Source organism: Apodemus sylvaticus, chromosome 1, assembly GCF_947179515.1.
Source record: "Apodemus sylvaticus chromosome 1, mApoSyl1.1, whole genome shotgun sequence".
Taxonomy (NCBI): Eukaryota; Metazoa; Chordata; class Mammalia; order Rodentia; family Muridae; genus Apodemus; species Apodemus sylvaticus.
Window position 1 is genome coordinate 53,129,000 of NC_067472.1, and position 25,873 is coordinate 53,154,872.

At 55.3% G+C, this 25,873-nt stretch overlaps 1 protein-coding gene across 1 annotated transcript in view; it reads left to right on the forward strand.

Annotated features, from left to right (window-relative positions):
• Positions 1–1,245: 1,245 nt before the first annotated feature.
• Myrf (myelin regulatory factor) overlaps positions 1,246–25,873 on the forward strand; it is a 32,252-nt gene continuing 7,624 nt past the window's right edge. Inside the window, exons 1-17 of the mRNA XM_052190198.1 lie at positions 1,246–1,434; positions 13,080–13,167; positions 13,272–13,535; positions 16,652–16,713; positions 17,515–17,794; positions 18,606–18,856; positions 18,929–19,052; positions 20,742–20,937; positions 22,168–22,244; positions 22,476–22,586; positions 22,986–23,076; positions 23,443–23,643; positions 23,844–23,955; positions 24,406–24,515; positions 25,105–25,265; positions 25,362–25,434; positions 25,668–25,756. Coding sequence (XP_052046158.1) covers positions 1,389–1,434; positions 13,080–13,167; positions 13,272–13,535; positions 16,652–16,713; positions 17,515–17,794; positions 18,606–18,856; positions 18,929–19,052; positions 20,742–20,937; positions 22,168–22,244; positions 22,476–22,586; positions 22,986–23,076; positions 23,443–23,643; positions 23,844–23,955; positions 24,406–24,515; positions 25,105–25,265; positions 25,362–25,434; positions 25,668–25,756 — 2,336 coding nt within the window. The 5' untranslated portion in view covers positions 1,246–1,388. The remainder of the gene's footprint in view (positions 1,435–13,079; positions 13,168–13,271; positions 13,536–16,651; positions 16,714–17,514; positions 17,795–18,605; positions 18,857–18,928; positions 19,053–20,741; positions 20,938–22,167; positions 22,245–22,475; positions 22,587–22,985; positions 23,077–23,442; positions 23,644–23,843; positions 23,956–24,405; positions 24,516–25,104; positions 25,266–25,361; positions 25,435–25,667; positions 25,757–25,873) is intronic.

The following is a 25,873-nucleotide window of genomic DNA, read 5'->3' on the forward strand; positions in this document are numbered from 1 at the left end:
CACAGAGAAAGCAGTTGAAGCTGAGATCATTGTTTTAAGTAGAGAGAGATGAGCCAAGGTTCGAGAAACCAGGGCAAGAGGTTTAGATGAGTGCAAAGGGTTTTTTCAAAGGCATGGTATAATCTGATTTCTGCTTTATGCAGAATTATTTGGGAGGGCTGCAGAGGAATCATTAGGACAGATGCTGTATAATGGGCCAAGATGGAGGTGAGAGTCAAAACAGGAGACAGAATGGCTTCATCCCTATGTGATTTCAGATTAAATATCAGGTAGGGCAACAGGGAGTAAGTGGTGGCAGTGCAGGCACTCAGGGGTGGTAGTGCAGGACTTTAATGCCAGCACACAGGAGGCAGAGACAGGCAGATCTCTGAGTTAAGGCCAGAGTGAGTTCCAGGACAGCCAGGGCTACCCAGAGAAACACCGTCTTGAGGAAAAATAAAGAGTGACTCTGAGCTTTATTGACCTTGAACTGTACTGCCTAGTACTACCGTGGTCTTACATAACTAATTAAGCTCAAAACAATTAAAATAAAACAAAGCTGAAAAGTCAGATGGTCAGTCTCCAGAGCCATATTTCAGATGCTCAGCTGCCACTGTGGCTAATGACAATGCCTAGAAAGTTCTATATAGAAGCCCTTCCCTAGACGGGCACTCATTAAGCCTCAGTTTCCTCATCTGTAAATGCAAATTATAATAGTTCCTTCCAGAAGGGCGAGTTGGCGAACACCTTTTTTCTCAACACTAGGGAGGCAGAAGAAGGTGGATCTCTCTGAGTTTAAGGCCAACTAGTGAGTTTCAGAACAGCCAGACCTACATAGATTTGGTGTGCGTTGGGCTGGCGGTATGTTCCTTCTTAACAAAGACCTGCAGGGATTAACAGAGGTTAACACCTATAGGGTACTCTGTGCAGGCCTAACACAATACAAACTTTCCTTTGGTGCCTGCACGTTGCTCTTTCTGGGATAGAGAGAGTACCGAAAGGAATAGGAGCTATCTCTGAGATCTGGTTCTGCAAACCCTCAGAGTCATAATCTGGATCCCTATCTATCCCAGAAAAGAGTGAAAAGCGACTGATCCCACCGACTTTAAGACAAGGCAGTACTCAGGACAGCACCGCCGCGTCCAGCGCCCCCTGCAGCCGACGCGGCGCCCTGCTCCCCGAGGTTGCGGCTCTGGGCGTACCGCCAGAGGGCGCTGAGGGCGGCGGGCGGGGCGCGGGGCAGGCGGAGGCCGGGCTAGGGCTGCGGGTAGCGAGCGTGAGGAGAGCCTGGCTGGACTGTATCGGGAGCCCAGCCGGGACTGTCGCGCGGGCCGCGCCGGCGATGCCGCGCCCCCGGGCCAGGCTGTAGCGGGGCTGCGGCCGGAGCGCACGCGCCGGGCAGGCGGGCCATGGAGGTGGTGGACGAGACCGAAGCGCTGCAGCGCTTCTTCGAAGGTGAGACCGCGGGGCGATCAACCTCCCGCTCTGGGATAGGCCAGCCGATCTCCCTGAGGACAGGCGTCCCATGGGGGTCTCACCATGCAAGGACCCCCAGAAAGCCTCCTTTTGGGCAGGGACTCTACTCCAGAGTGTGTCAGCAGCGAGGTGAATGGCTTCGAGATTGGGAGTCTCTAGGAGGTGTCTGCCCACGCCTGTTGGACTCGGGTTTCCCGAATCGGCCTCCAACACTCAACTTTCTTGGGGATGGGCTCCCTTCCGTGCTCGGCCCTCCCTCCGCGAAACCTTTCGGGTCCTGCACTCTCCCTGAATAGTGATACTCCAATCCTCAGCACACGTCTCTGGTCTGAGGGCGTTGTACTCCATCCACGCCAGCCTCCTACTCCATCTATCCTGGGACTTCCCTTTTCCCATAAGGCTGGGACCCCAGAGGCTAACCTACCTTCTAGGAGCGGGGACCTCCTGACTGTGCTTCCTGGAGGCTGAGACATCCTTGGAGACTGTCACCTGTTTTGGGCAATGCTGCTTCCTCCATTAAGGCTGAAATTCTCCTTTCAGCAGTTACTACTTCCTTGCCTGGGGCAGGACGTTCTCTTTAGTGTGCTTTCCTAGAGGTGGAACCCCTTGAAGCTGGATGACACCTCTGCCACCAGCTGCCTCAGCCCTAGGAGACCTCCAAGGCTGTAAATGGCACCCCACCAGCCCTATGAGGCGCCACAGGGTTGGGTCCCTCACACCAGACCCAGGAGCTGACCAGGCCCCCCTCACCTTGATCTGAACTTCTCCAGTAGGATCTATGTATGCTCCATTATATATTTTTTTCCCTCACCCCCGCATTGATTTTAGAGTCTGGTCCTAGTCTAAATATCGCCTCAGCTTTTCCTGAACAGCCCCTGCCCCTCCCCCCTAAAGCTGGGTTCAAGAGGGAAGGGGCTGGTGTGGGAGGGGGAGGGGAAGTGCAGGCTGACATCTCCCAGCCTGCTGGGTTTCTCAGACCCTAACTGGAGCTCGAGGCCAGGCGCTTGAGCCCCCTTTGTATCTATCCTCACTATGTCGAGAGCCTCTTCCCTGCCTTCCCCTCTTCCTAGGCCCTAAACTAACATCTTGCTCCTAAGTGCTGGAAGAAGGTTCCATGAACAGAACCTGCTGTCCTAGACATACGAACGAGGGTGGGACTGTGAGATGCAGGATGGAAAATCAAGACGTAACTTTAAAGCCCAGTGACCTGAGAGAATCTCTCTCTTCCTGAGAGATTTCCCCACGCAAGAGGAGGACCTTATTTGTTTCTATTTCCGTGACTCGGGGAACCACAGAATGGGCTTTCGTCCATTCCTACTTGCTGAGCAGCCCAGGAGAGGACAGCCCTAAATTTCAGCTAACTTCACTCTAGGATGCTGAACACCCAGGTAGAGCAAGACTCGAGGCCCCGAAATGCTATGCCATTTGAGGGTGCTAGACAGCACCCCTCAGTCCCAGGAGCTCTCTGGAAACTTCCCATCATTGTGCAGTAGGTTAAGAGTGCTCAGGGACTGTGAGTAAAGACCCTAGGAGAGGAGAGAAGTCAGGGGTCCTTGTTGGGTACAAATGCTGATTGGGTGTGCCTCGTGTCTGCTTGGTGCCCCTAGTGACCCACGAACCAGGACTTGATTTCTGAAGGTATCTCTCCCACCCTCCCCCCACCTGGGCTCTGGGCACAGGGGTGGGCCTAATTGGCCTGGACTCCTCACTTCTGAGCCAAACTTTCCCTCCTGGCCTGGGGGGGGGTGGCGGATGGAAGGCTGACGCCACAGCTTAGCCATGCAGCTGCCTGGCAGGGAGGCTGTGCTGCTCCCTCCAGAGAGATAAGAGGAGACTCAAGAATGTCTGTGGGGAGCAGGCGGGGTGTGGGGCCTGCTCGGGAGGGCCAGGATTCAGCAGTCTTCCAGAGCCTGGGAATAGGGGCAGGGTGCGTGGACACCTGGTTCAAGTCCTTAAGGCTGTCTGAGAGGGGAAGGCCTGGGCCGGGAGTCCACCGGGTGGTGAGATGGAAGTTCTCACTGAAAGGTGAAGAGACTGAGAGAGCGAGCAAGCACACAGCAGTGGTGTGCTCAGAAACACGACTGCGCCCCTACTAGGAAGTGCGAAACCTTGTTTCATGGATGCCAGCGAGTAGTTTCGTTTCTCAGCCTGCGGTGGCAGTGTAATGCTCTCTCACACAAATGGCGACCCTCAAGTCCTCATCCAGATTCCCACATGGCCTCAGCCATTCCCCCTAAGCAGGGCGTAGAAACTGCCATGGTCTGGCTTCTGGGCTGAGAGACTGGCTCTTGCTGAAGGAGCCATCTTAAAAAGCGTCGCTTGTGTTGCGGTGCTCACTAGCTCAGCGCACGGGTCCATGTCCTGCCCTGCTCTGGGTGGACAGTGAGACTGGGGGCTAAGGCGCTTTGGGCCTTTGGTGGGAGGCTGGGACAGAGTGTCTCCCTCGAGGCTGGTACAGCCGGGTCCCCGTGACTGCCCAGTTAATCCCCTGGAGATAGGCACCAGCAGTCCAGAGTGGAAGGCACAAGGCCTGTAGAGAGTGGACCCTCCAGACAGGATGCACTGGCTCCCAGCAGGTATCTGGGTCTAGGGGATGGTATATGTCTCTTCTGCTGATAAGTGTGGGGGGGGAGTGGGCTTGACCTCATCGAGTCAAACCATTTTCACAGGACTTGACCAGGACCTTAAAGGCTGATTTGTGCTGGCACACTGAGAGCTGTGTGGTCCTAAGCAGAGTCTTTCTGAGGTTTTGTTTCTCTTACCTGGCACATAGAACTCAGTGGCAGAAGTTTCCATTGGTGCTCCCAGCTCTGATGAGCCTTCTGGCCCAGTCCTGGGGGGGGGGGGCGCTATTTTAGAGTATGAACAGAGGATTCTGGGAAGAGGTTTGCTCATGGTGATGCCTAGCTAGTGGTCCAAAGCAATTTTATGTAGGGAGTAGTTTGGCTACTGAAGGGATTGGGTCTCCAGCAAGTTTTGAATAGTCCACAGAGGGTTTGGGGGCTGATACGGGCCTTGGAAGCCTCCAGGGCTGGAGGGGCAGGCCTGAGTTTCACTCTTTTTGAACACAAGGGTGGGCTTGAATGGATACCTTCCTGTTTTCCAGGTAGGTAAGTCAGTAGGAGCTGCTGTTGCTTCTTCCACTCCCTCTTTCCTTCTCTTCCTCTTCCTTCCCCTCCTCCTGCTCCTGCTTGCTCCTCCTCCTCCTCCTTTTAGACTGGGTTTCTCTGTTTATCCCTGGATGTCCTGGAACTCATTCTGCAGACCAGACTGTCCTCAGACTCACAGAGATCCCCCTGCCTCTGTCTCCCAAGTGCTGGTGGGATTAATGGCGTCCACCACCACCACCACCACCACCCAGTTTAGAGTAGGGGCTTCTAATTGGACCATTTTAAAGCAACTGACAAATACCAATTCATGGTTTGTGATGGGATGCACAAGGTAGACAGAGTTTTGGGTGGGAGGAGGGAGGGCGGATGGAAACGGACCCATTTCTTAGGGGCCAAAATTGAGGCTCTGAGAGACAAGGTTATCTGGGTGGTAGTCTAGGCTCACTTCAGGCTCCAGCTTTCTCCTCTGCCATCGAGGTTGCGCAACCACTCAGGGATAGCATCCTTCATCCCTTCCAGAGGGCAGGAGTCGCATGTGGAGGTTACCTGGTAACCCAGGAGGGAGGACACCACCCACCATCTGCATAAGGATGGGAGTCACTGTGTGTCCTCTGTCACCTGTCTGTCATCGGTGATGTACCCAGGAGCAAGTGGGTAAGGAGGCACCCTATGTAAGCTTTTCTTAATCCCCCAGAAGAGACAAGAGGCCTCCTGGGTCCATCTGGAACCCACCTTCGACTCCACTGAGGACTTGGTTACCCTCCCCCAGTCCCACAAGACTTCTGTCCCAGCTCCAGTAGCTATAGTGAGCTGATGGCTAGGCCCACCCTTTAGGCCCTGAGCCAGGTAGGAGGGGAGAGATGATAGAGGGTCTGACTCACCCTATTTCCCCACACCTCTCACAGAGCCACACAACACAAGGCAGGCAGGAAATGCTCCCTGCCAATGAAGACCATGACTGATCAATCCGTGTATATATGGAAAGAGGCCTGGGGGTGGGGGTCATGGAAAACCACTCTCTAGGAGTGCTTGGGATTTTATCAGGGATCGGGAGAGTTGGTTACCAGTCCCTTCCTTGGCCTTAGGCCTTTCTTTCCTCAGTCTGGGAATACCAGTCTGAATAGTTACCCCTTGAGGCCTTAGGCAGGGCCAAAAAGGCTATTTGGGGACAGACCACTCTGGGTAGAATGTCATCTCCCTAGGAGACCTGTTCAGACAACTCTCAAAGGGTTACAGCTCTGAGGGGGTTGGGGGCTGGCAGCAGAGGCTACTGGGTAACCACCAACTAGGCTGTTGATTGGCTATTGCTTTTGGACTTTGCCCTCCCTGATAAGAACAAAGCAGAAATCATTAACTGGATTATTAACTGAGGTGGCCCCGCCCTGAGTAGGCAGCCTGCCTTCCCTTCCTCCTACTCATGAACTGGGCCTCAGGCATTCCACTGGGCCTCAGTTTCCCTCTGTTGGGATGCCTATTCTCCCATTTCGAAGTCTCTAGCTATTATTACTGGGTGTTGGCGGCCCGCTGAGCTGGGATAGTTGACTCGAGGAGTTTGTGCACACACTGGCAGACAGAGGGGGCTGCAGTACAGTTGGCTGGACTCTATTGTCTCAGCTGTCACACAACTGGACTAGTTAATGGTCACCTCTCAGAGCTTCTGTGGGGTTGCGTAAGATAGTGCCTGTGAAGGGCCTCAGGACAGTCCCCTGCCTGTATCCAGCTCCGTGAATGTCAGCCCTAGTTAACCTGCCTCCCATGGTGGCCTAGGATAGGTGGCATGTACCCATCTTCAGTATTGTTGATCTACTCGCCCAGTAGGTTGATGCCTCAGACTTGGGCTCATATTTGACAGCTGGTGACATATGTGCTTTGAGAAAGACCCTCCCCCTCTCTGGAATCCTTACCCCAGGGGAACAGCACTCATAACCTGCTGAATGTATTCGGTGTACAAGCAACTGTACTGCGATAGGTCTAGCTTTGCTTCATGTAATATCAAGGTCTTGGTCCGGTCACACCAGTTATATCTGCCTCCTCCTCCATCTCAGAGATGTGGAACTTATTCCCTGGAACAGAAAGAAACTTGACCACTCTTGATCTTTGTGTATAGAGAGCATCTTGGCTAGAGTATTCTACAGATGTGCAGTCTTCACTGCAGTGGGAAGATAGTTGTACAGCCTCTTTCCAAAAGGGAGGTGTTGAAGGTAATGATGTACCGTGTGTCTGCAGGTAGCCGCAGCAGCAGGAATGGGATTCTGGGCACGCGGTTGGAGCCCTTCTGGGGCAGGTAGGGGAGGGGATCTCATTGCGTACCAAAGGGCCTGACCTGCCGATAGCCATGAAAGATATCATCCAGACCTTGGTCTTTCTGGAGCACACAGCGCTCATTTGAATGATCAGGGTGTCAACATGGAGACCCAAAGAGTGGAAGGGAGAAAAGTGGGAAGGAGCAGGGAGGGGAGGAAAGCTCCTTGGCGGAACACAGTTGGCCTCAGAGCCCCATTGGCCTGTATGATGTTCAGCCTGTCCTTGTGCCCGGTGCCCTGCCTTTCCGGTACTTCTAGCGGGGCCTGTGGCCTCTAAACTACCCACCAAGTGAGGCAAGGAGCTGCCTTTCTGGGGGCCTTGGACTAGTGACACGAATTTGTTTAGTCCTGACTCCAACTGCAGATGATGGAAGGGCCTGACTTTGGACTGTGGGGCATAGGAAGAAAGAAAAGGGCAGAAGCTTGTGCTGGGGACCCTGACTGGGGAATGTGAACTTGTGCCTTGGGAGGGGTGGTAGTGGAGCCTGTTTTGGGCCAGTATGTGTGAGCCTGGGAAGTGTGCTTGGGCCAAAGGCTCTGTTACTGCTGCCTCGCACCCTCGGAACAGCAGCGAAGGGGCTGGGGAAGCAGCAGAGATGGTGGAGAGTTTACTTAGCTGGCATGCATGTGCTGCCCCACCAAGCCACAGTTGCCTGGATTACCTCCCAATTCCACACCAGAAAGAGAAGAGTCCCCTGCACCACCCCAGCCTGCTTTCAGAGACCCTGCTCTTCCAGGGGACCCAGATTCTCAGCTACCTTTGGGCTGTAGCTGCATCCTCCCCTGGTTCCCACCACAGCTAGCACCTTGTACTCAGGATAACCCAATCTGAGCTCAGCACCAACAGGCTCCTGAGGCAAACAGATCTGCAGCCAGTTCCTAGGAAACCCACACAGCGTTGTAAAAGACTTGCTCCTTACTATGGCGGCACAAGGCTCCAACTCCACGGGCAAAGCGAGCCCCTGCCTGGTGTCTTTAAGCCTTTCTCACGGGAACCAGGGTGGATCCCCCACAAATACTGTGGGAGGATTCTGCAGCCAGCATGGAGAGCTTGGATCTCTGTCGAGTACTCCTGTTGATTTGTGTTAACACACCAGCAGGTCCCTTGGGAGTACGCTCCCAGCACATTGGCAGCATACACTGCGTGTTCTACAGGGGCTCCTTCGTTTATTCAGAAAGGTTTCCTCAAACCCCCACTGCACATCAAGTGCAGTGCTAGTGTTCAGAGACAAGAGACATATTCCTCCTGCCATGTGCGTTTGACATTCTAAGGGACAGAGTCAACTGACAAGGTAATCCATTCACACACACACACACACACACACACACACACACACACACACACACACCGCTTTGATACAGGGTCTCCTGTAGCTCAGGCTGGTCTTGAACTTAGTATGTTCCTGAGGATGACCTTGAACTTGTGATTCTCCTGCCTCTATTTCCGAGGGCTAGATGTACAGGCATATGCCACCCCGCCTACGTATGTGGATCCGGCCGTGGTGACTCTTCTGAGTCTCTGGTGAGCAACTGGGAGGGACACAGACAACTGTGACTTCAGCTTGAGGATCTGCTAGAACTAGAGCCACATTGCTCTCAGGTGTGGCTATTGACTGAAAACCTGATACATCACTGCAGAGCTGCACATCTGAGCTGCAGGCATTCCATTGAGAGGGCCCTACTTGCAACTGGAAGCGTTGATACCAGGCAAGCAACTTTGGGTATCAATGAAGATAAAATGTCTAGGTCAAAGAACCGTGACAACCCACTGTGTCTTCCAGCTATGTGCACTGGCTGGGGCTTGTAGTTTAGTTCACCCTGGGAGACATAGCATTGGAGGTCTTCTGTGGCTGGCTGACTGGGCAAGGCTGTCCATGCAGCCTGGGAGGGAGGCATAGAAGGGATCCCTACTGGGGCATGCTGGAGAAACTGAGTACTGGTCACACATGTGGAGGGACTTAGGGGCAGGCAGGGGCCTTTAGAAACTCAAAGGTACAGAAGAGCTAAACGCTGCACTACTTGAGCAGAGGCAGGAGGGCAGAAATGGAGTGTGGACACTTGAAACGGATGAACAGGATGCTATGGCGACTGAGGGGTAGCTTTCTAGGGCCCTACCATGTACACTCCGTGGAGAAAGGTGCTGGGGGTCAGCAGGGTCAAGGAGTCACTCTGCAATTAAGCTGAGGCCCATGTTGGCAGCCAGGCCTCTCAGAGGATCACAAGAATGCCAAGGTGACAAGCATCCGACAGACATCAATCACGCCACTGATGGAGCCAAGGTACCCTCAGATTCAGATACCTGAGGTTGACTCTCAGGGCCTTCAGCCCTGGCCACCCTGAGTTCAGATCAGCCCACCCTGTCCACAGCCACGTGGCTGACGGGATTTCCGCCATGTTTGGGGTATGAATTGACAAGTACTCCATTGACGGGCAGGGGAGGGGGTAGGCAGGGCACAAGACTCCCACTGTCTTGTGTCTCCACCCTCCCCACCCGCCAGGACAATGGCCTAGACTCAGCCAGCAGCCACAGCTGTGGGGGGTGGGGGATGAGAAGGGGGACAGGGACAGGGAGGGGTCCAGGGTGAGGGACCACCTGGGTCACTGCCTACTGCACCTGGCTTGGGTGTCCTGGTCCCCCTTGATGAGTAGTCTTAAAAGAAGGAGGAGAAAAGAGGAAACAGTTTCCCTACAGCCTGGACCCTGGCCTGCTTGGGAAGCAACAGGCTCTTCAGAGTCTGGCTCTTGTTTCAAGCAGGTAATAAAGGCTTTAATTAGTGTGGTGCCCCTGGGGGCGCCTCTGCGGGACAATGTGGGACCTGGAGAGGCCCTGTCTAGCCCTGGCCTGGAGGTCCTTCATGGCCTGCCCAAGGTCTCCAAGCCTGGCAAAGCCGCCTCTTTGCACCAGTGGTCTTTTAAGACTAAGTCCCTGGCGCATCATCTTGGTCATTCACTTATTCTGTGGTTACTGATCATGGTAGGATCCTTAACATTGCGGGGAGCCATAGCCCGGCCGCTGCCCTGGCACTATAGGCCATATACCCACTCCCAGCTGCGGTCTCTTCATCTGTGCAACAGAGGACATCTGCCTCATAGGAGAGATGCTCTTTAGAATGTGGAAGTCAGATTGTGGGCACTCACCCACCTTCGCTAGGGAGGTGTGAGCCAGCCAGCAGAGAAGCTAGCCCGCCTAACTGGAAAGTACCAGAGGACAAAGGAAGAGTCATGAAGGTCACTTGGGTTGGGGGTTGGGTTGGATAATAGAAACTTGCAAAAGAATGGGAATTAGCTTTCTCCGGTAGAGGCAGTAGCATATGCAAAGTCCCTGTGGGTGGCTTGTTTGGCCCTCACAGGAAGGAAGCAGGAGCTGGGCTCCAGAGAGCCCAGCAGGGTAGGAGGCTGAGGGGCCGCAGAAGGCAGACACTGTTAGGCTTTTCGGAGGAGCGCTGGGTTTATCATTTGCTGGGCGAATTTGTTGGAGGGTTTGGGGAGGAGAAGGACAGATACTGACCGGTGACACTGGGGTTCGACTCCCTCACCGGTGGCAGGCCAGGGCTCCCTGTCCAGGTGGTCTTGGGTTAGAGAGGAGACTTGGACCCTGTCTAGAGTTTGCAGACTTGCAGGCACTCCTCATTGGGACCCAGTGCTCCTCGGTTCTTTTGGCAGTAGGGCAGCACTCCTATAGTGTATGTACCTTGAGGATTGTGCCCTCTCCTGGGCCCCTGGGGTGGGGGTGGGGCCTGCCTCACCCTCAAGATCCCCAGGCTCCTGCAAGATCTCTATTATAGGTCGGGACTCCTGCATGGAGTCTGGGCAGTGTGGGGAGAAGGAGGTGGTGGTGGGGTCCTGCATGCCTCAGGAAACCTCAGCTTCTCCCCCTCCAGAGCCCTAGACCCACCTCACTCTACCATCAGCCTCCTCCTCCCCCCTCCGTCCTCCCGGACCCTGGCACGAGAGGGTCCCTCCTCCCCTAGCCACATCTGGTTCTTGTTAGGGTCTCCCAGGATGCCTGGGCCCGAAGGCCCCATCCCCCGGGGGAGGTGGACAGCAGGATTAGGGGCGATTAGGAGTGCTCCTGGCCAGGGAAGGAGGAGCCCCAGGGGAGGGGCGAGGATGGTTATAAACAGCAGCCCATGACCGCATCAGCCCATCACTCACCCAAGGTGCCAAGTTCAGTCTCAAAAACCTGCAGTTTCAGCAGCTGGGGGGTGGGGGTGGGGCTCTAGGCTCTCCTCCTTTCTTCCTCAGAAACCTTTAGCAATGCTGTGAGGCAGAGACCAGGCCGGGGAAAGACAGAGAACCAACAACTACACCTTTCTCCCTGGGATCAGATTGGCTTGTTTTCCTGTGTGGCTTTGGAGTGAGGAGTGAAGTTTTTGAACAATAGTAGTTCATGGGAATGGTTGAGTGGTGAAACGCGATGCATCAAGAGTCTCCGTTGCTGCCACCAGCATGGTGTGAGTTCAGAAGGACTACTAGGCACTTCTTTATGACCCACCATCACCAGCAATGTCGTTTTCCTCGTACGATGGGTTGGTGACACAATGTGTGTGAGGTTGGCGGGGTGCCTCATATATAGTAAACTGGGTGATGCGTGTGGCACACAGTAGGCCCTCAAGTATTGGGATCTGTGGCTATCAGAAACAGGTGAGGTGGGGTTGGAACTTGGGCAGACAGATGGACCAGTACAGCCCCACAGAGCATGGCCAGCAAAAGCTTGCATGGTGGGTGGGTGCCCTCTGTTCTCAGCTGGAGTGAGCCCGGTGGGGGGTCAGCAAGGGGCGGCCGTCAGCGTGTGACTCCGAGGAAGGCTTAGCCGCTCATGCTCATTAATTCATTAATCACCTAAGCGGGGTTCAGCATTCTTCACATGCCAGACTGGGGCCCGGGAAGGGCCTGGGCTGGGGGCTCGGAGACCCCAGGGTGCTGGGGTTCTGGAGGTGAAAACAGCTCCTCCATCCGCAGGGCTCCCACTGTGTGCTGGGCACTTTATGATCTATGTCCTTGCAGTCGTCACAGTTGCCCCATGAAACAGCTGTTCACCTCCCCCCACCACTTTACTAAGAAGGATATTGAGGCCCAGGGAGGGCATGGCCTGCTCGAGGTCACACAGCAGGAATGGCTGAGTTGGGTGGGATTTGTCCCTCACCAGTCCCGTTCCCAAGACTCCCCAGGGGAAGGACTCAAAGGTGCCAACCCAGGATTTAAGGCTTTAAACTTAAGTCTAGAGGATCCTTCCTGCCTCAGTGGAGCTGGCCAGCCCGAATCTGCAGTGTGGGTGGGGTGTCCTTCATTATCGGGGTTGACACATCTCTCGCGTCAGCCTCGTTATCACTTCCCCCTCTGGCTACCCCCCCCCTTGCCCCACAAGGTGACCCTGGGAGAGGAAAAGCCACCACCACCTCCTCTCCTTTCTTGCTATGACCAGGAGCCCTGGACTGCCTTTTCTTTGTCCTTCCCCCTGGGGGTGGGGGGGCTGAGGCCACTGGGAAGGACCCGGGAGAGGATAGCAATCAGGGTAGCAGGTGGAGGAGCAGAGTTCCTTCCTGTATGAGGCAGGACAAACTGTGTCTTCCTCATCCTCTGTCTCTTCTGGCGTGTTGGGGCTGAGCACCCCGTCTCCATCACAGAGGCAGCCGGCTGGCCTAGCCACCAGAGAGGAGCCTTGCTGACACTGTTGATCTTGGTCTTAGGATCTCCCCGAAGCTGGTGCCTGGGGTTCAGCGATTCCTTGATTCCTGGGCCCCAGGATGTGTGTTTCGCACAGCCAGGCCTCGTGCTTCTATGTGCTCTATGTGTTCAAGGCCGGGTCTCCTGGGCAGGAAAGTCATTCTGGGTCTGAGAGGGTCCGTCCTGGGGTGGCACGACCTTGCTTGCTTCTTGGAGCAATCTGTAAGACAGAAGAAGGACAGATGAGAGGGAGGGAGATGATCCTGTCATATAGCTAAAGAAAGGACAAGAGTGGCTTCTCTTGTCCCCAAACCCATACATGGGGCTACTGACTGCCTGGGAAACTGGGGGTATCTTTGAGGTTTTTGGACAGGCGTTATTTTTGGAGGGGCATTGGAAGGGTGGACAGTGAAGGGCCGTGCGTGCGTGCAAAGAGGGGAACTAGGTCAAAGGTTTCAGAGAGCCTAGCCTGAGGAAGGGTGGTAGGCCCTAGGGCTGGGGTCTTCAGGGAGCTGTTTCAAGCCCAGCTGTCCCTGCTTTTCAGGCCATGACATCAGCGGTGCCCTGGAGCCCTCCAATATTGACACCAGCATCCTGGAGGAGTACATTGGCAAGGAGGACGCCTCTGATCTGTGAGTCACCTCATCTGAGACCTCTGGGCAGTTCCCTGAGGGAGGGGACGGAACTTCCCCTCAGGCCTGGGGACCTGGGGGCTGAGCTCCTCCATTCCCCACAGCTGCTTCCCTGAGATCTCTGCACCAGCCAGCACTGCCTCCTTCCCCCACGGGCCACCGGCCATTCCCGGCTCCAGCGGGCTCCACCATCTGAGCCCCCCTGGGAGCGGACCGTCCCCTGGGCGCCATGGCCCCCTCCCACCCCCGACCTACGGCACCCCACTCAACTGCAACAACAACAACGGCATGGGCACCGCCCCTAAGCCCTTCCTGGGGGGCTCTGGGCCTCCCATCAAAGCAGAGCCCAAGGCTCCCTATGCCCCAGGGTGAGTGGGGGCAGGGAGTGGGAGGGGACAGGATTTAGGGGCACTGTGGCCACTGTCCAGCAGATGTTGGCCTGTGGACTCAGTGGGAAGAGCTTAAATGACAGAGTCCCTTTTGGGGAGGTTCAGATAGAGGTGACCCCAGGCTGATAGAGATTTCCATGCTTTCTTCTGAGGCAGTGATGATCAGAGTTCAGAGGAGGAGGACTGTGATAGGATAGTGCTATAAAAGTCTCAAAGCGATACAGAGACAGAAGAAGAGAGGCTTGGGACCCCAACTGCCACTCACAGGAACCCCACCCCAAATATGCACACTCACAGGTCATTTAAGCACACTCCTATGCCCCATCTACCTATGGACCGTTTAGCTGACCATTTCTGTATCCAGATAGCTGCTTGCCTGTACCTCAGGTATGGCCTTGCCTTGTGGAGTCAAAGTCAGTTACATCCTAAGGAGGCTTCTTCCTGCCAGGCTCCTTCATCTCCCTGAGACCACACTGATGTCCTGACCCAGGGCTGATCCTGTGCCTGGCTTTGACCATCTGCAGCCACAGCCCAGCCAGCCTCCAGACCTTTTAATATAGTTCTTCAAGTTATAGTGATCCCCGAAACTATAATTATTTTTGTTGCTACTTCATAACCGTAATCTTGCTACTGATATGAATTTTAGTGTAAATATATGATATGCAGGATATCTGATATGTGATCCCTGTGAAAGAGTTATTTGGTCCCTAAAGGGGTCGGGACCCACAGGTTGAGAACCACTGTTCCAGCGCCAGCTTCAGGGAAAATACCCAGAGCCAGGGTTCACCAGGCTCTCCATGGACCTCAGTGAAGCAGGGCAGACCAGGGCCTTGTCTTTAGGTACAATAAAGCTACAGGGTGCATAGATGATGCAGTGCCTAGCAGTCTGGATCAGTCTGGTTCTCCCACTTGTCAGCCTCTGGGCATGGTGATGCATGACCTATGCGGGAGGCTGGATTTCCTCACCTGTAGAACGAGCCCCACATTCGTGGTGGAAATGAAGTGGGAAAAAGCAGAGAGGAAGTTTTGGGTAGATACTCAACATTGTGAGCAGAGACCCCCTATGTACCTGGCTTACGGTGACCATACTGGAGGCCAGGCGCACAGTGCCAGGGGCAAACCTTGGTTGCTTGAGGGTGTGTCTCTTCAAAGTCAGGTTGCCCGAGGGTGGAGGGGAAGCTGCTTACTTGGCCTTCCCCCAGGTGGCCTTGGTAGGACTTGTCCAGAGTCTAGGCTTGGCTCTAAGTGATAAACAAGACAGATGCCCGTCTCATCTTGGGTGTCAAGAGAGATATAGATGCATCACAGGCTGAGGGTTCTGCTCAGGGGTCAAGTACTTCCTAGAGTGTGCAAGGATCTAGATTCCCTCCCTAGCACTCTACAAAGTAAAATAATTCAGTCCAAACAGGAAATAACAAGTAAGACTATGAAAGAATGCAGGGTCACATGGGCTGGAACATTGGATGGCAGGGACTAGAGGGTGTGAAAGACCTTGACCTATTGGCAGAGCCCAAGAACACTGTTAGGAGAGGAGTGCCCGGAGCTGGTGGGAGATGGGCATGGAGTGGGGCCAAGCTGGGCCAGCCCAGGGCCTGAGGCCACAGCAGGGGGTAGGAGGCCCTATCCTTGCTGTTTTTCTGTGCTATCCTTAGAAAAACCTTGTTTTAGGGTCCACTTGTTTATTTTGGTTTTTCGAGACAGGGTTTCTCTGTGTGTAGCCTTGGCTATCCTGGAACTCACTTTGTAGACCAGGCTGGTCTCGAACCCAGAAAACTGCCTGCCTCTGTCTACCAAGTGCTGGGATTAAAGGTGTACAACACCACTCATTTAGGCTTAGGGTCTACATTTTTTTGTTTGTTTGTTTGTTTTGTTTTTGTGGTTCTAAAGATTGAACCCAAAAGCTCTTCTCTTCATGTATGCTGGGCAAGTGTTAAACCACCAAGCTATATCCTGGGTTCCTTTTTTCCCTGTGTGTGTGTGTGTATTTTATTAATTAACTTATTTTTATTTTATGTGTACTGGTGTTTTTCCTGCATGTATGCTTGTGAGGGTGTCAGATCTTAGAGCTACACACAGTTGTGAGTTGCTATGTGAGTGCTGGGAATTGAACCCAGGTCCTCTGGAAGAGTGTTTAGTGCTCGTGCCTGCTGAGCCATCTCTCTAGCCTCCCTTCCTTTCACTTTTTGAGACCATGTTTTTTACTTACTAGCCCAGGCAGGCCTTGAACTTGTGATCCTCAGTCTTGAGTCTCCTGAGTAGCTTGGGGTACATGTCTGCCCCAGGTTCAGGGTTCTTGAGCCCGTCTCAGAGCTGTAGTGAGATCATCACAAGTAGGGGTGTAGCTGTCCAGGGATGCAGTGCAATTCTACAGTCAGAGCAGGAATGTGTCCATGATGACCCTGGGCCTTTCTGGTGGTCCCCGGGCATAGTGGAGGGGAACCTCTCCAGATGTGGAGATGAGAGACACCCAAAAGTCGGGTCTCTGGGCATGCCACAATCTCTCTCTGGACAAGTACATGTTTTGTACAGGACATGTTGACCTCTGGGCTTGAGTTTGTTCTTTTGCCTGAACCACTGATAAAATAAAACTTGCAAGAAAAAAAGAACCCAGGCCCAGAAATACTGGCTCCCTGCCCAGTCCACACCTGCCTCTGGCAAGGCAGCTCCCGGTGACCCACTGAACCTCCTCAGACCCAGCCCCCAGGTCCTAGGATTTCCAGGAAGCTGGAAGTTTCGGTGGGTGCCTAAGAGAGGGGGATTCCTAGCTCCTTGTTCTAAGGGGGGAAGGGGTCTCACAGTTCCGGTGCCACCACCAGAAACCTGGCCACTGGCCTATAAATAACCATTATCAGGTCTGGAGATCCAGGACAGGATCTTGCCCTTCACCCACAATTAAACCCTGAATCCTGTCAGGATTCCAGGATAGGTGGGCAGAGATACCCTGGGGTAGATGTGAGGAGATCTCAACGGCCTCAGTCTCTGGCATGGGATGGCGGAGGTGGGATCTTGCCCACCAGAGGAACTGCCTGGCCTGAGGGTTGGATCTGGGGGTACAGCTGCTGGCCCAACCTTTTCCCTCCTCCGGCCCCCTGCAGCACACTGCCAGACTCGCCCCCAGACTCAGGCTCTGAGGCCTACTCCCCTCAGCAGGTGAATGGTGAGTCCAGCGGGCAGCGCCACCCTCCCCCTCTGGGTTTGGGCAAGTGGTTGGTGCAGTCTTATCAGGGAGAAAGGGAGGAGGGAGGGAGGGGGCCAGCGGCTGCCCAACGGATCAGATTATCACTGGTCAAATATTCCTCGGCGCTGCCTATTGTTCCCCAATGGGCGGGTGGGGAGCTCGGTCCTGCCTCAGAATAAGTGTCCCTGCTGGTGATGCCACCGTCTGGCCCCCCTGCGCCATCATGGACGCGCCCTTTGGCGGTAAGTGGACAGCTGAGGTAGGCCGCTGCAGGGCCCACCATTACAGGGTGCCGAGGGGCCCAGTGGCCCCCATGTGGCCAAGAGTAGAATGATCGTGGGCACACTGAAGAGGGGTCAAGAGTTCTGTTTATCCTACCAAAACATCCCTGGAATGCTTCCTGAGGAACAAAGAGAGAGCTACAGCCCCCTCAGGCTGGGGGACTGGCCCCTGGAACTGAGAGTGGAGCTGCTGGAGGGGGGAGTCTGGGTGGGGGACTGGGCTGGGGTCTCCGGGAGACTCTTCAGGCTTCGAAGGAGTTAGAGACTGGGGAATCTTCTGGGGGCCTTCGCCCACACAGCTTAGGGGAGAGAGCTGGCTAAAGTGGGGAGCCATTCTCCCAGAGCCTTGCTTCCCCGCGCAGTCTCTAGCTGGCTGCCCAGTCTGTCTCTCCACCCAGCCTCTGGCAGGACTCAGGAGGGAACAGAGGCAGGAGGACACTGTGCCTAGGGAGACTGGGGGAGGTGGGTCTCTGACTCCTGTCCCTCATCTCTTCCTCAGACCCCCATCTTCTGCGCACCATAACCCCGGAGACTCTGTGCCACGTGGGAGTTCCTTCCCGCCTGGAACACCCGCCCCCGCCTCCAGCCCACTTGCCAGGCCCACCGCCACCACCGCCTCCCCCACCTCACTACCCTGTCCTACAGCGGGACCTCTACATGAAGGCGGAGCCCCCTGTACCTCCTTATGCTGCCATGGGGCCGGGTCTGGTGCCCCCTGAGCTCCACCACACCCAGCAGACCCAGGTGCTACACCAGCTGCTGCAACAGCACGGAGCTGAGTAAGGCTTGGGTAGAGCCTCCTTGGAAGGAACGGGGAGGGAAGTCAGGGCACCAAAGTAGTGGGGGCGGGGTGTCCCGGGGAAAACCAGGCCCTACAGGAACGATGCTTTGAAGGCCTGTAGCCATAGCTGTTTGGTGACACACACCAAACACACACAGATGGGTAAACAGAAGTTCTAAGCAAGGAAAATAGTTTTCCCAGATAATGGATTAGGGAAAGGCAGAGCCAAGACTTGAACCTGGAACTGAATTCTCAACACAGACTGCAATGCTTTTCCGCCCACTTACTGAAATCCTTAGGTTTTTGTTTGTTTTTGTTTTTTTTAAATATTTATTTATTTTATGTATATGAGTACACTGTAGCTGTCTTTAGACACAGCGGAAGAGGACATTAAATCACATTACAGATGGTTTTGAGCTGCCATGTGGTTGCTGGGAATTGAACTCAGGACCTTCAGAAGAGCACTCAATACTCTTAACCACTAAGGGAGGCTCAGCCCCGTGAAATCTTTAGGTTTCTAAGAATGACAATTGCAGGAAGCTCTGTGTAACACAATGCTCTGTGGAGGTACATACTAATCCAGTGTGACCCCTGCCTTCCTCCACAGGGCTAAGACTGTGGCAGGGACAAAGAATGGGAACGCTGAGTGACAGGGGAGGTACCTGAGGGCTTCCTGTAGGAAGTATCTTCCTGGCTGGGCATTGCTTTCTGAGATGGTGCTGAGGGGAGAGGGGTGGGCACTGCATAGGAGAAGAGGGGTGAGGGAGAGAGAAGCAGCCCCGTGTCACTCACCTCTCCCCCCCCCCCAGGCTCCCTCCACACCCCTCTAAGAAGAGGAAGCACTCTGAATCACCCCCCAACACCCTCAATGCCCAAATGCTGAATGGAATGATCAAGCAGGAACCTGGGACTGTCACAGCCTTGCCCCCACACCCTGCCAGAGCCCCGTCCCCTCCATGGCCTCCTCAGGGTCCACTCTCACCTGGCGCTGGCTCCTTGCCCCTCAGCATTGCACGAGCCCAGACGCCACCTTGGCACCCACCAGGTGCACCCTCCCCAGGTAGGTGACTGACCACTGATGCTGGGGACTGGAGCCCTGGGCCTAGATCTCACCAGTGTCCCTTCCCTCCAGGCCTCCTGCAGGACAGTGACAGCCTTAGTGGCTCCTATTTGGACCCCAACTACCAATCCATCAAATGGCAGCCACATCAGCAGAACAAGTGGGCCACCCTGTATGATGCTAACTACAAGGAGCTGTGAGTGACCTGTGTTACCTAGCCACCTCATCTGGGACAGCTCAGGACCCCACTGAGCTCCTGGGTCGGGGCCCGGAAGGAGTCCGGGTATAAAAGAATCACGTTTGACAGAAGAGTCAACAAGCTCAGGGAAGAATCCGGTCCAGGGATCAGGCTGCAGGGCCTCTGGTCAGCCTAAGTTTCTCTTAAAGCCCTGGTATCTTCCAGGGAGGGCGGAGCCAAGTGAGGAAGAAGTGGGCGGATACATGTTCTGGCCCCTCCTTCATGTTCTCCTACCTTCCAGGAAGGTAGCCTCAAGCTTAGCATAAGCTGGACCCCTACAGCAGCCTCCTCCCTGTGAAGGGGAAACTAGGGGTGTAGCTGCCCAGGCTGTTCCTGGTCCTTCCTCAGCACCACACGGATCTAGCTTCCCAGGCCCCCAAAGCCCAGTGAGGACCACTCCCCTTTCTCCCCTAGAAGGCTATGGATGTCTCAGGGTGACTTCTCCAAGAATGAGCTGGGTGACTGGGGCTGGGGTCCTCTCATCAGGACAGTGGCTAAGACAGGCGACCTGAAGTGAGTGCCCTGGGCTGTGGAATGTCTATCCGGTAGCTCCCGGGGCTGGATGGGGTGGGGTGCCCAGTTGTGGAGGTAGCTGGAGTGATAAAGAGGGCATGTATGGGGTCCAGTCTATGGTCGGGAGAGAGCTGCCTCTGTTACTTCCATAAGCCTTGGGCACCTTGCTGTCTCCCCACTTAGGCCCCAAAGCCAGAGAGCGAGCAGCAGAGGTCTGTAGTGTAACCCAGGAATTTTCTGGTACTTTCTTAGGTCAGACAGATGGGTGGGCCCTGTAAGGGAAGGAAGAATGAGCCCTGACTTTCCCCTGGCACTTGCTCTTGAGTGGGGAAGCATTCCAGCTTTCTGTGGGTGGGCACTACCACTCGTGTGCCCAGCCGGGTGCCTCTAATGCATGGTGACCCAGGGGAGAATGAGACAAGTTGTAAGTCAGCAAGTGCTCTCTTTACTGACCCTGGAGGTGCCCTCAAGGCTCCAGACACTGTCTCAGTGACAGATGGCAAGCTTCAGCTGTTCCTGAGGGGGAGATCAGACACCAGAAGTACTCCCGTCTCTGGGGCAGTTGGGGGAGTCAGAATGAGGGCACTGGGGGGCCCTGAGCAAGGAGGTGGGCCAGGGTGGGTCAGGGTGGGCCCAAGGCAGAGCTGGCTCCTGGTTCCACCGTTTCCATGGCAACCAGCTGTCAGGCACAGTGAGACTCTACAGATGCGAGTCCTCTCATCCCATCTCCCACAAGGGAGGGGGATTCAAGGAGTGTGTGGGAAGTGGTTATGGATACTAAAGAATGGCAAAGGTCCTTCTCTGGAGTCCCCTCACTTCTGGTGGGCCTTCAGAGCCTTGTCTTGCTTCCTTTATCCCAGCACAGAACAGTGGGAGGCCCCAGGCACATAACGAAAAGCTTTTGCATCTCCTCTTAAAGGTTTAGTGTCTATACTTGGATTAGAGATTGACCCCTTGGGGTTTGGGGATCTTGGGGGATATGGCATAACTAATGGGATTGGAGTGTGGGTCTGTAGAAGGAAGTCATACTCCATCTTCAGCCTGGGGGACTGCTGGTGAATCTCCCTTCTCCCTCCCCTCCCCCCTCCCCTTCCCCCTCCCCTCCCCCTCCCCTTCCTCCCTTCCCCCCTGTAGGCCTATGCTCACCTATCGCGTGGACGCTGACAAAGGCTTCAACTTTTCTGTGGGCGACGATGCTTTTGTGTGCCAGAAGAAGAACCACTTCCAGGTGACTGTGTACATCGGCATGCTGGGTGAGCCCAAGTACGTCAAGACGCCGGAAGGCCTCAAGCCCCTGGACTGCTTCTATCTGAAGCTGCATGGGGTGAAGGCAAGTTTGGGGTTCGACTTGGAAGGGAGGGTTAGCAGGAGGGCCAGGAAACTGCAAGATGAGGGAGTACCTAACCCACAGCTATTCCACAGCTGCCCCACCCTTCCTCTTCTGGTGCCTGTCACCGGGATGCAGGGCTGCTCAGAACTCACAGCTTCCCTAGGTGCTGCTGCCCTCTCTCCCCCAGGCCCCAAGTCTTGTCTCCAGTCCAGCAGCCAGCAGCTCACTGATGGCCCTGTCATTGGTGCCTCACTCTTAGACCCAAACCACCAAACTCACTGCCACTTGTTCCTCTCCCCTGCCCCACCACTGGATCCTGGTCACTCAAGGACAGCCCCTCAGTCTGTCATACACGTGGCTCTGTTTGGAGGCTCTGGAGTAGCCCTTGCCTCCTCCTCCTGGCCAGAGTCACCCCCAGCCCATGTCTGAATGTTCAGTCAGCTTCCATTCTGCCCCTGTAACACACGTGGCTGCAGTGTACCTCCTCCTCCCAAGACACAGCAAAGCCACCGTGTCCTCTAAGCTGCACCCACAGGAGCCTTAGAAATCCAGCAGTTCACCCCAGTCCTGTGCTGCTACGTCCCACTTTTCAATCCTTGAGATGCCCTCCTAGGGTTCCATCCCAGCACCCTATGCCATTTCTCTTGTCGGGCTCCATTCTGATGCCCCCCTGGAAACCTGCCCTGAGGCCCTTTGTGACTGAGGGAAGCCATAGCACAGCCACTGGAGCGCAGGAGCTTCCTGGGGACAAGGCCAGATCTACTTGGTTCCATCATAGGCTGGGCCTGGCGTGTTAGCATGGCTCAGGCAGTGTTTCTGAAGAGATGAGAGACTGGGTATGTGAGAGTGTCTGGGGTGCAGTGTGTGTGTGTGTGTGTGTGTGTGTGTGTGTGTGTGTGTAGGCTGCCAGCAAGTGAGAAGAGTGCACAGGTATGGGTATAGTTATAAGCTAACTGGAAAACGTGGGCATGCATGGAAAGGTTAGGGAGTCAGTGACGTGGGGCCTTCAAGGAGGGGATCATACTCACCATGCAGAAGTACGGGAAGCAATGAATTGTAAGCCGAGCAAAGGCTGTGCCCTTGGGCGTGTGGGGTGTGGATGTGGAGGCCTCTGAGTTTGTGAGGCAGGGAGGGAGGTAGAACTACGCTGTGGACCAGGGTGAGGGGCCGAAGGAGGAAGGCCAGGTGGGGAACCTTGTCTTGAGGTGCCCTCGGCCCATTCCTCTCTAGCTAGAGGCCCTGAACCAGTCTATCAACATTGAGCAGTCACAGTCAGACAGAAGCAAGAGGCCCTTCAACCCCGTCACGTGAGTAGCCAGACCTGTGGGGTTGGGGTGGTGCCTGGGAGGGCCCATCTTAGAACTGGCTTGGGAGCTGGGGAGGCAGACAGGCAGGCACCCACAGTGTTCACAGTGCAGCTTCCCTGCAGCCATGGCTCCTGCAGCCACGGCTCCTGCAGCCACGGCTCCTGCAGCCACGGCTCCTGCAGCCACGGCTCCTCCTTTTCTGCTCCTCAGCACTCTGCCCATTCTCTGTAGGGTCAACCTCCCCCCTGAACAGGTCACGAAGGTGACCGTGGGCCGGCTCCATTTCAGTGAGACCACTGCCAACAACATGCGAAAGAAGGGCAAGCCCAACCCTGACCAGAGGTGAGCAGGCCAAGCTGGCCACAGGAAACCCCCCCCCCCCAACCCCCTTCTGAGAAGCAGGGTCAAAAAGGGGCCTCCGTGGAGCATATCAGTCCCAAGTCCACAGATGGCCTGTTTCCCAGAGGAGGAACCTAAGGTTCAAAATATTTGGCAGATTTAGGGACTCAGGCACAGAAGACTGGGCTTTTGAGCTCAGAAACAGTTCTGGGGCTCTTAATGGTGGACCCAGGGAGGAATTCTGCCCCCTAGTGGAGGTTCATGTTTCTCCTCTGTGGGATACTGTGATAACTCCACCTCCTGGGGGTGCGATGACAGTGGGGCTACGTACCCCCAACATCTGGGCCAGGGAGGATGGCTAGGGGCACCCCTGAGTGTTACTGAGTCCCTGGTGTGTCCCAGGTATTTCATGCTGGTGGTGGCCCTCCAGGCACATGCACAGAACCAGAACTATACACTGGCAGCTCAGATCTCAGAGCGAATCATCGTGCGGGTAAGAGTCACCTCTCCCCCAGGGCAATGTCTCCCCCTCCCTCACGCCGGAAGAAATAGCTACAAGAAAAAAAAATACTGTGGAACGGGTTGGGTTGCAGCTCTTGCTGGACAGTGGCTGTGTGGCCTTGGGCTTTGTCATCCTGTCTAGGCCTCACGGCCTTCTTCACTGTAAGCACAAAGGTGGATCACACCTAGTAGCCTCCTGGGTCCCACAGGTGACTCAGTGTTGTCACAATGGACAGTTTATTGGACATGGTGGGGTAAGGAGACTTGACTGGCCTAGGTGTTCCTGGGGTTACCCCTTTTCTCAGGGCCCTAAAGTTTTCCCTACCCCCAAGACTGATCCAGATCCAACTTGCCGTAGGCCTCTAACCCAGGCCAGTTTGAGAGTGACAGTGACGTGCTATGGCAACGGGCACAGCTGCCGGATACGGTCTTCCACCATGGCCGTGTGGGCATCAACACCGACCGGCCAGATGAAGCACTGGTTGTCCATGGTAACGTCAAGGTCATGGGATCGCTCATGCACCCTTCAGATTTGCGGGCCAAAGAGCACGTGCAGGAGGTAGGGACAGGGTCCTGGCTGAGGGGCAGTGTGGTGGGTGATGAGCTGGACCCTTAGGAGGGACCAGGAGCCAGGGTAGGGGTGGGGAGGCTGGCTTTGTCCTTGTGTCTCAGGGTCTCCCTTCCGCACTCCAGCCTTTGAGGCTGTTCTGCTTGACTGCAGGGGGGAGGGGGCTCAGTCTCAGCCCTATCCCTTGGTAGGTGGACACGACGGAGCAGCTGAAGAGGATCTCTCGGATGCGGCTGGTGCACTACAGATACAAACCTGAGTTTGCTGCTAGCGCGGGCATTGAAGCCACCGCACCAGAGACGGGTAGAGATGTCCCTGGGTCCCTAAGCTCTGGCCAGTCTGTCCTGTCTCCTGGAACCTGTTCCTAGAAACCCCTGCATTGACCTTTGGAGCTCCACCCTCTGAAATATTGACCCTTTGGGGTCCTACACCTCTGCTGTTGGGATATCATGCTTCCCGAGTCCTTGGGTCCCTGCCTGGGACCGATCATCCTAAGAGTCGCTTGGCCTCAAGTCTTTAGCATTCAGAGATTCCACATCCTCTTAGCACCCTATCTCCCTGTCCTGAGAGTCCCCCAGGACCCTACCCATCCAACAAATCCCACATCTTGAGCCTGGGAACTTCTAAGCTGTGAACAGTTATCTGAGAAAGTCCCTACTCCAGGGCTTCTTAAAAAAATCAATGTTCAGGCACTTCTCCAGAAAACTATGAGCAGGACCCCCAACCACACACCCTTGGCTTGTCCCTCCGCAGGTGTCATCGCCCAGGAAGTGAAGGAGATCCTGCCTGAAGCTGTGAAGGACACAGGGGATGTAGTCTTTGCTAATGGGAAGACCATAGAGAACTTCCTTGTAGTGAACAAGGTCAGTTATGGGGAACTGGAGGAGGCTCTGGGTTCGAGGGCCTGGCCAGCTGGTGGCCCTGGCTGGTAGATGAAGGAAGGGACAGTTTTCCTCCTAGTACCTCCAAGAATCCCTCCCCACCCTACAGGAAGGGGGCCAGTGTTCAAGATGGAGAGGCAAGTTCACCACTGGAGGCAAAATCCCACTGAGGTTGCTCGTCCTCCACCCCTGTCAATTCAAAGAGGGCAACAAGATGTGTCACCTTGTTGTCTCAAGGATCAAAGATGTGGTTTATTATGAAGGTGACGTTTGTACTCAGTGACGCCCAGACACACGACATAGTTACCTGCCTGAGGGAGTAGGTCGCCGGGATGGAGCTCTGATTTGAGGGAGGCAAGGCTGTGTAGGTGGACACGTAGCCTAGGCTGGGGGCCGCGGACATGCTGTGTGAACCAGAATTTAGCTAGAGCAGAGGCCACCCTCAGGCAGCACTATTGCTAGGGCCTCTGTTGGCTGTGGAGATGGGGATTCTGCTCCTGCCCCATCCAGACTGTAGCTTGGAAGCTTCTTGGGCCGATGGCGCCCTCAAGCCTGTTGTTGCCCGGGGCAGGAGCGAATCTTCATGGAGAACGTGGGGGCTGTGAAGGAGTTATGCAAACTGACGGACAACCTAGAGACTCGCATCGATGAGCTGGAGCGATGGAGCCATAAGCTGGCCAAGCTGCGGCGCCTTGACAGCCTCAAGTCAACTGGCAGCTCGGGCGCTTTCAGGTGCAGGCACCGGGTGGGGCTGGGGGCGGGGCCGGGGGCGGGGCCGGCGGAGACCTCCTTCTGGAAAGCATCCTGATCCTTGTCCTCTTACTTCAGCCACGCAGGGAGCCAGTTTAGCCGGGCAGGCAGTGTCCCCCACAAAAAGAGGCCCCCTAAACTGGCCAGTAAGGTGAGGCTGTGCAGGGTTGGGAGGCTTCGTCGTCGCTCATGGCCTTCCCTTCCCAGCTTGCACCATGCCAACCGCACCCACTCCACCGCTAACCCCTCCCTTCTCAGCCCTCCCAGCCCTCTTCTGCTTCCTCTCCCCCAGACCGTAGGGATGGGACGGGGTGGGGGTTGAGCAATGAAGTAGGCATCCCGAGTCTACCATCTTTCGCTGTGTTCTATTCTCTTGCTCCCCAGTCATCACCAGTGGTCCCAGACCAGGCCTGCATCAGTCAGCGCTTTCTGCAGGGAACTATCATTGCTCTGGTGGTGGTCATGGCCTTCAGGTGACTTGTTCTCTTAGGTGCCGGGGAGACTGGTTTAGAGAATAGAGCTACCCAGTGAGTCAGATGTGCCTGGGGTCCAGGCTCTGGAGTTGGGGGAGGAAAATGGACTGGGGAATC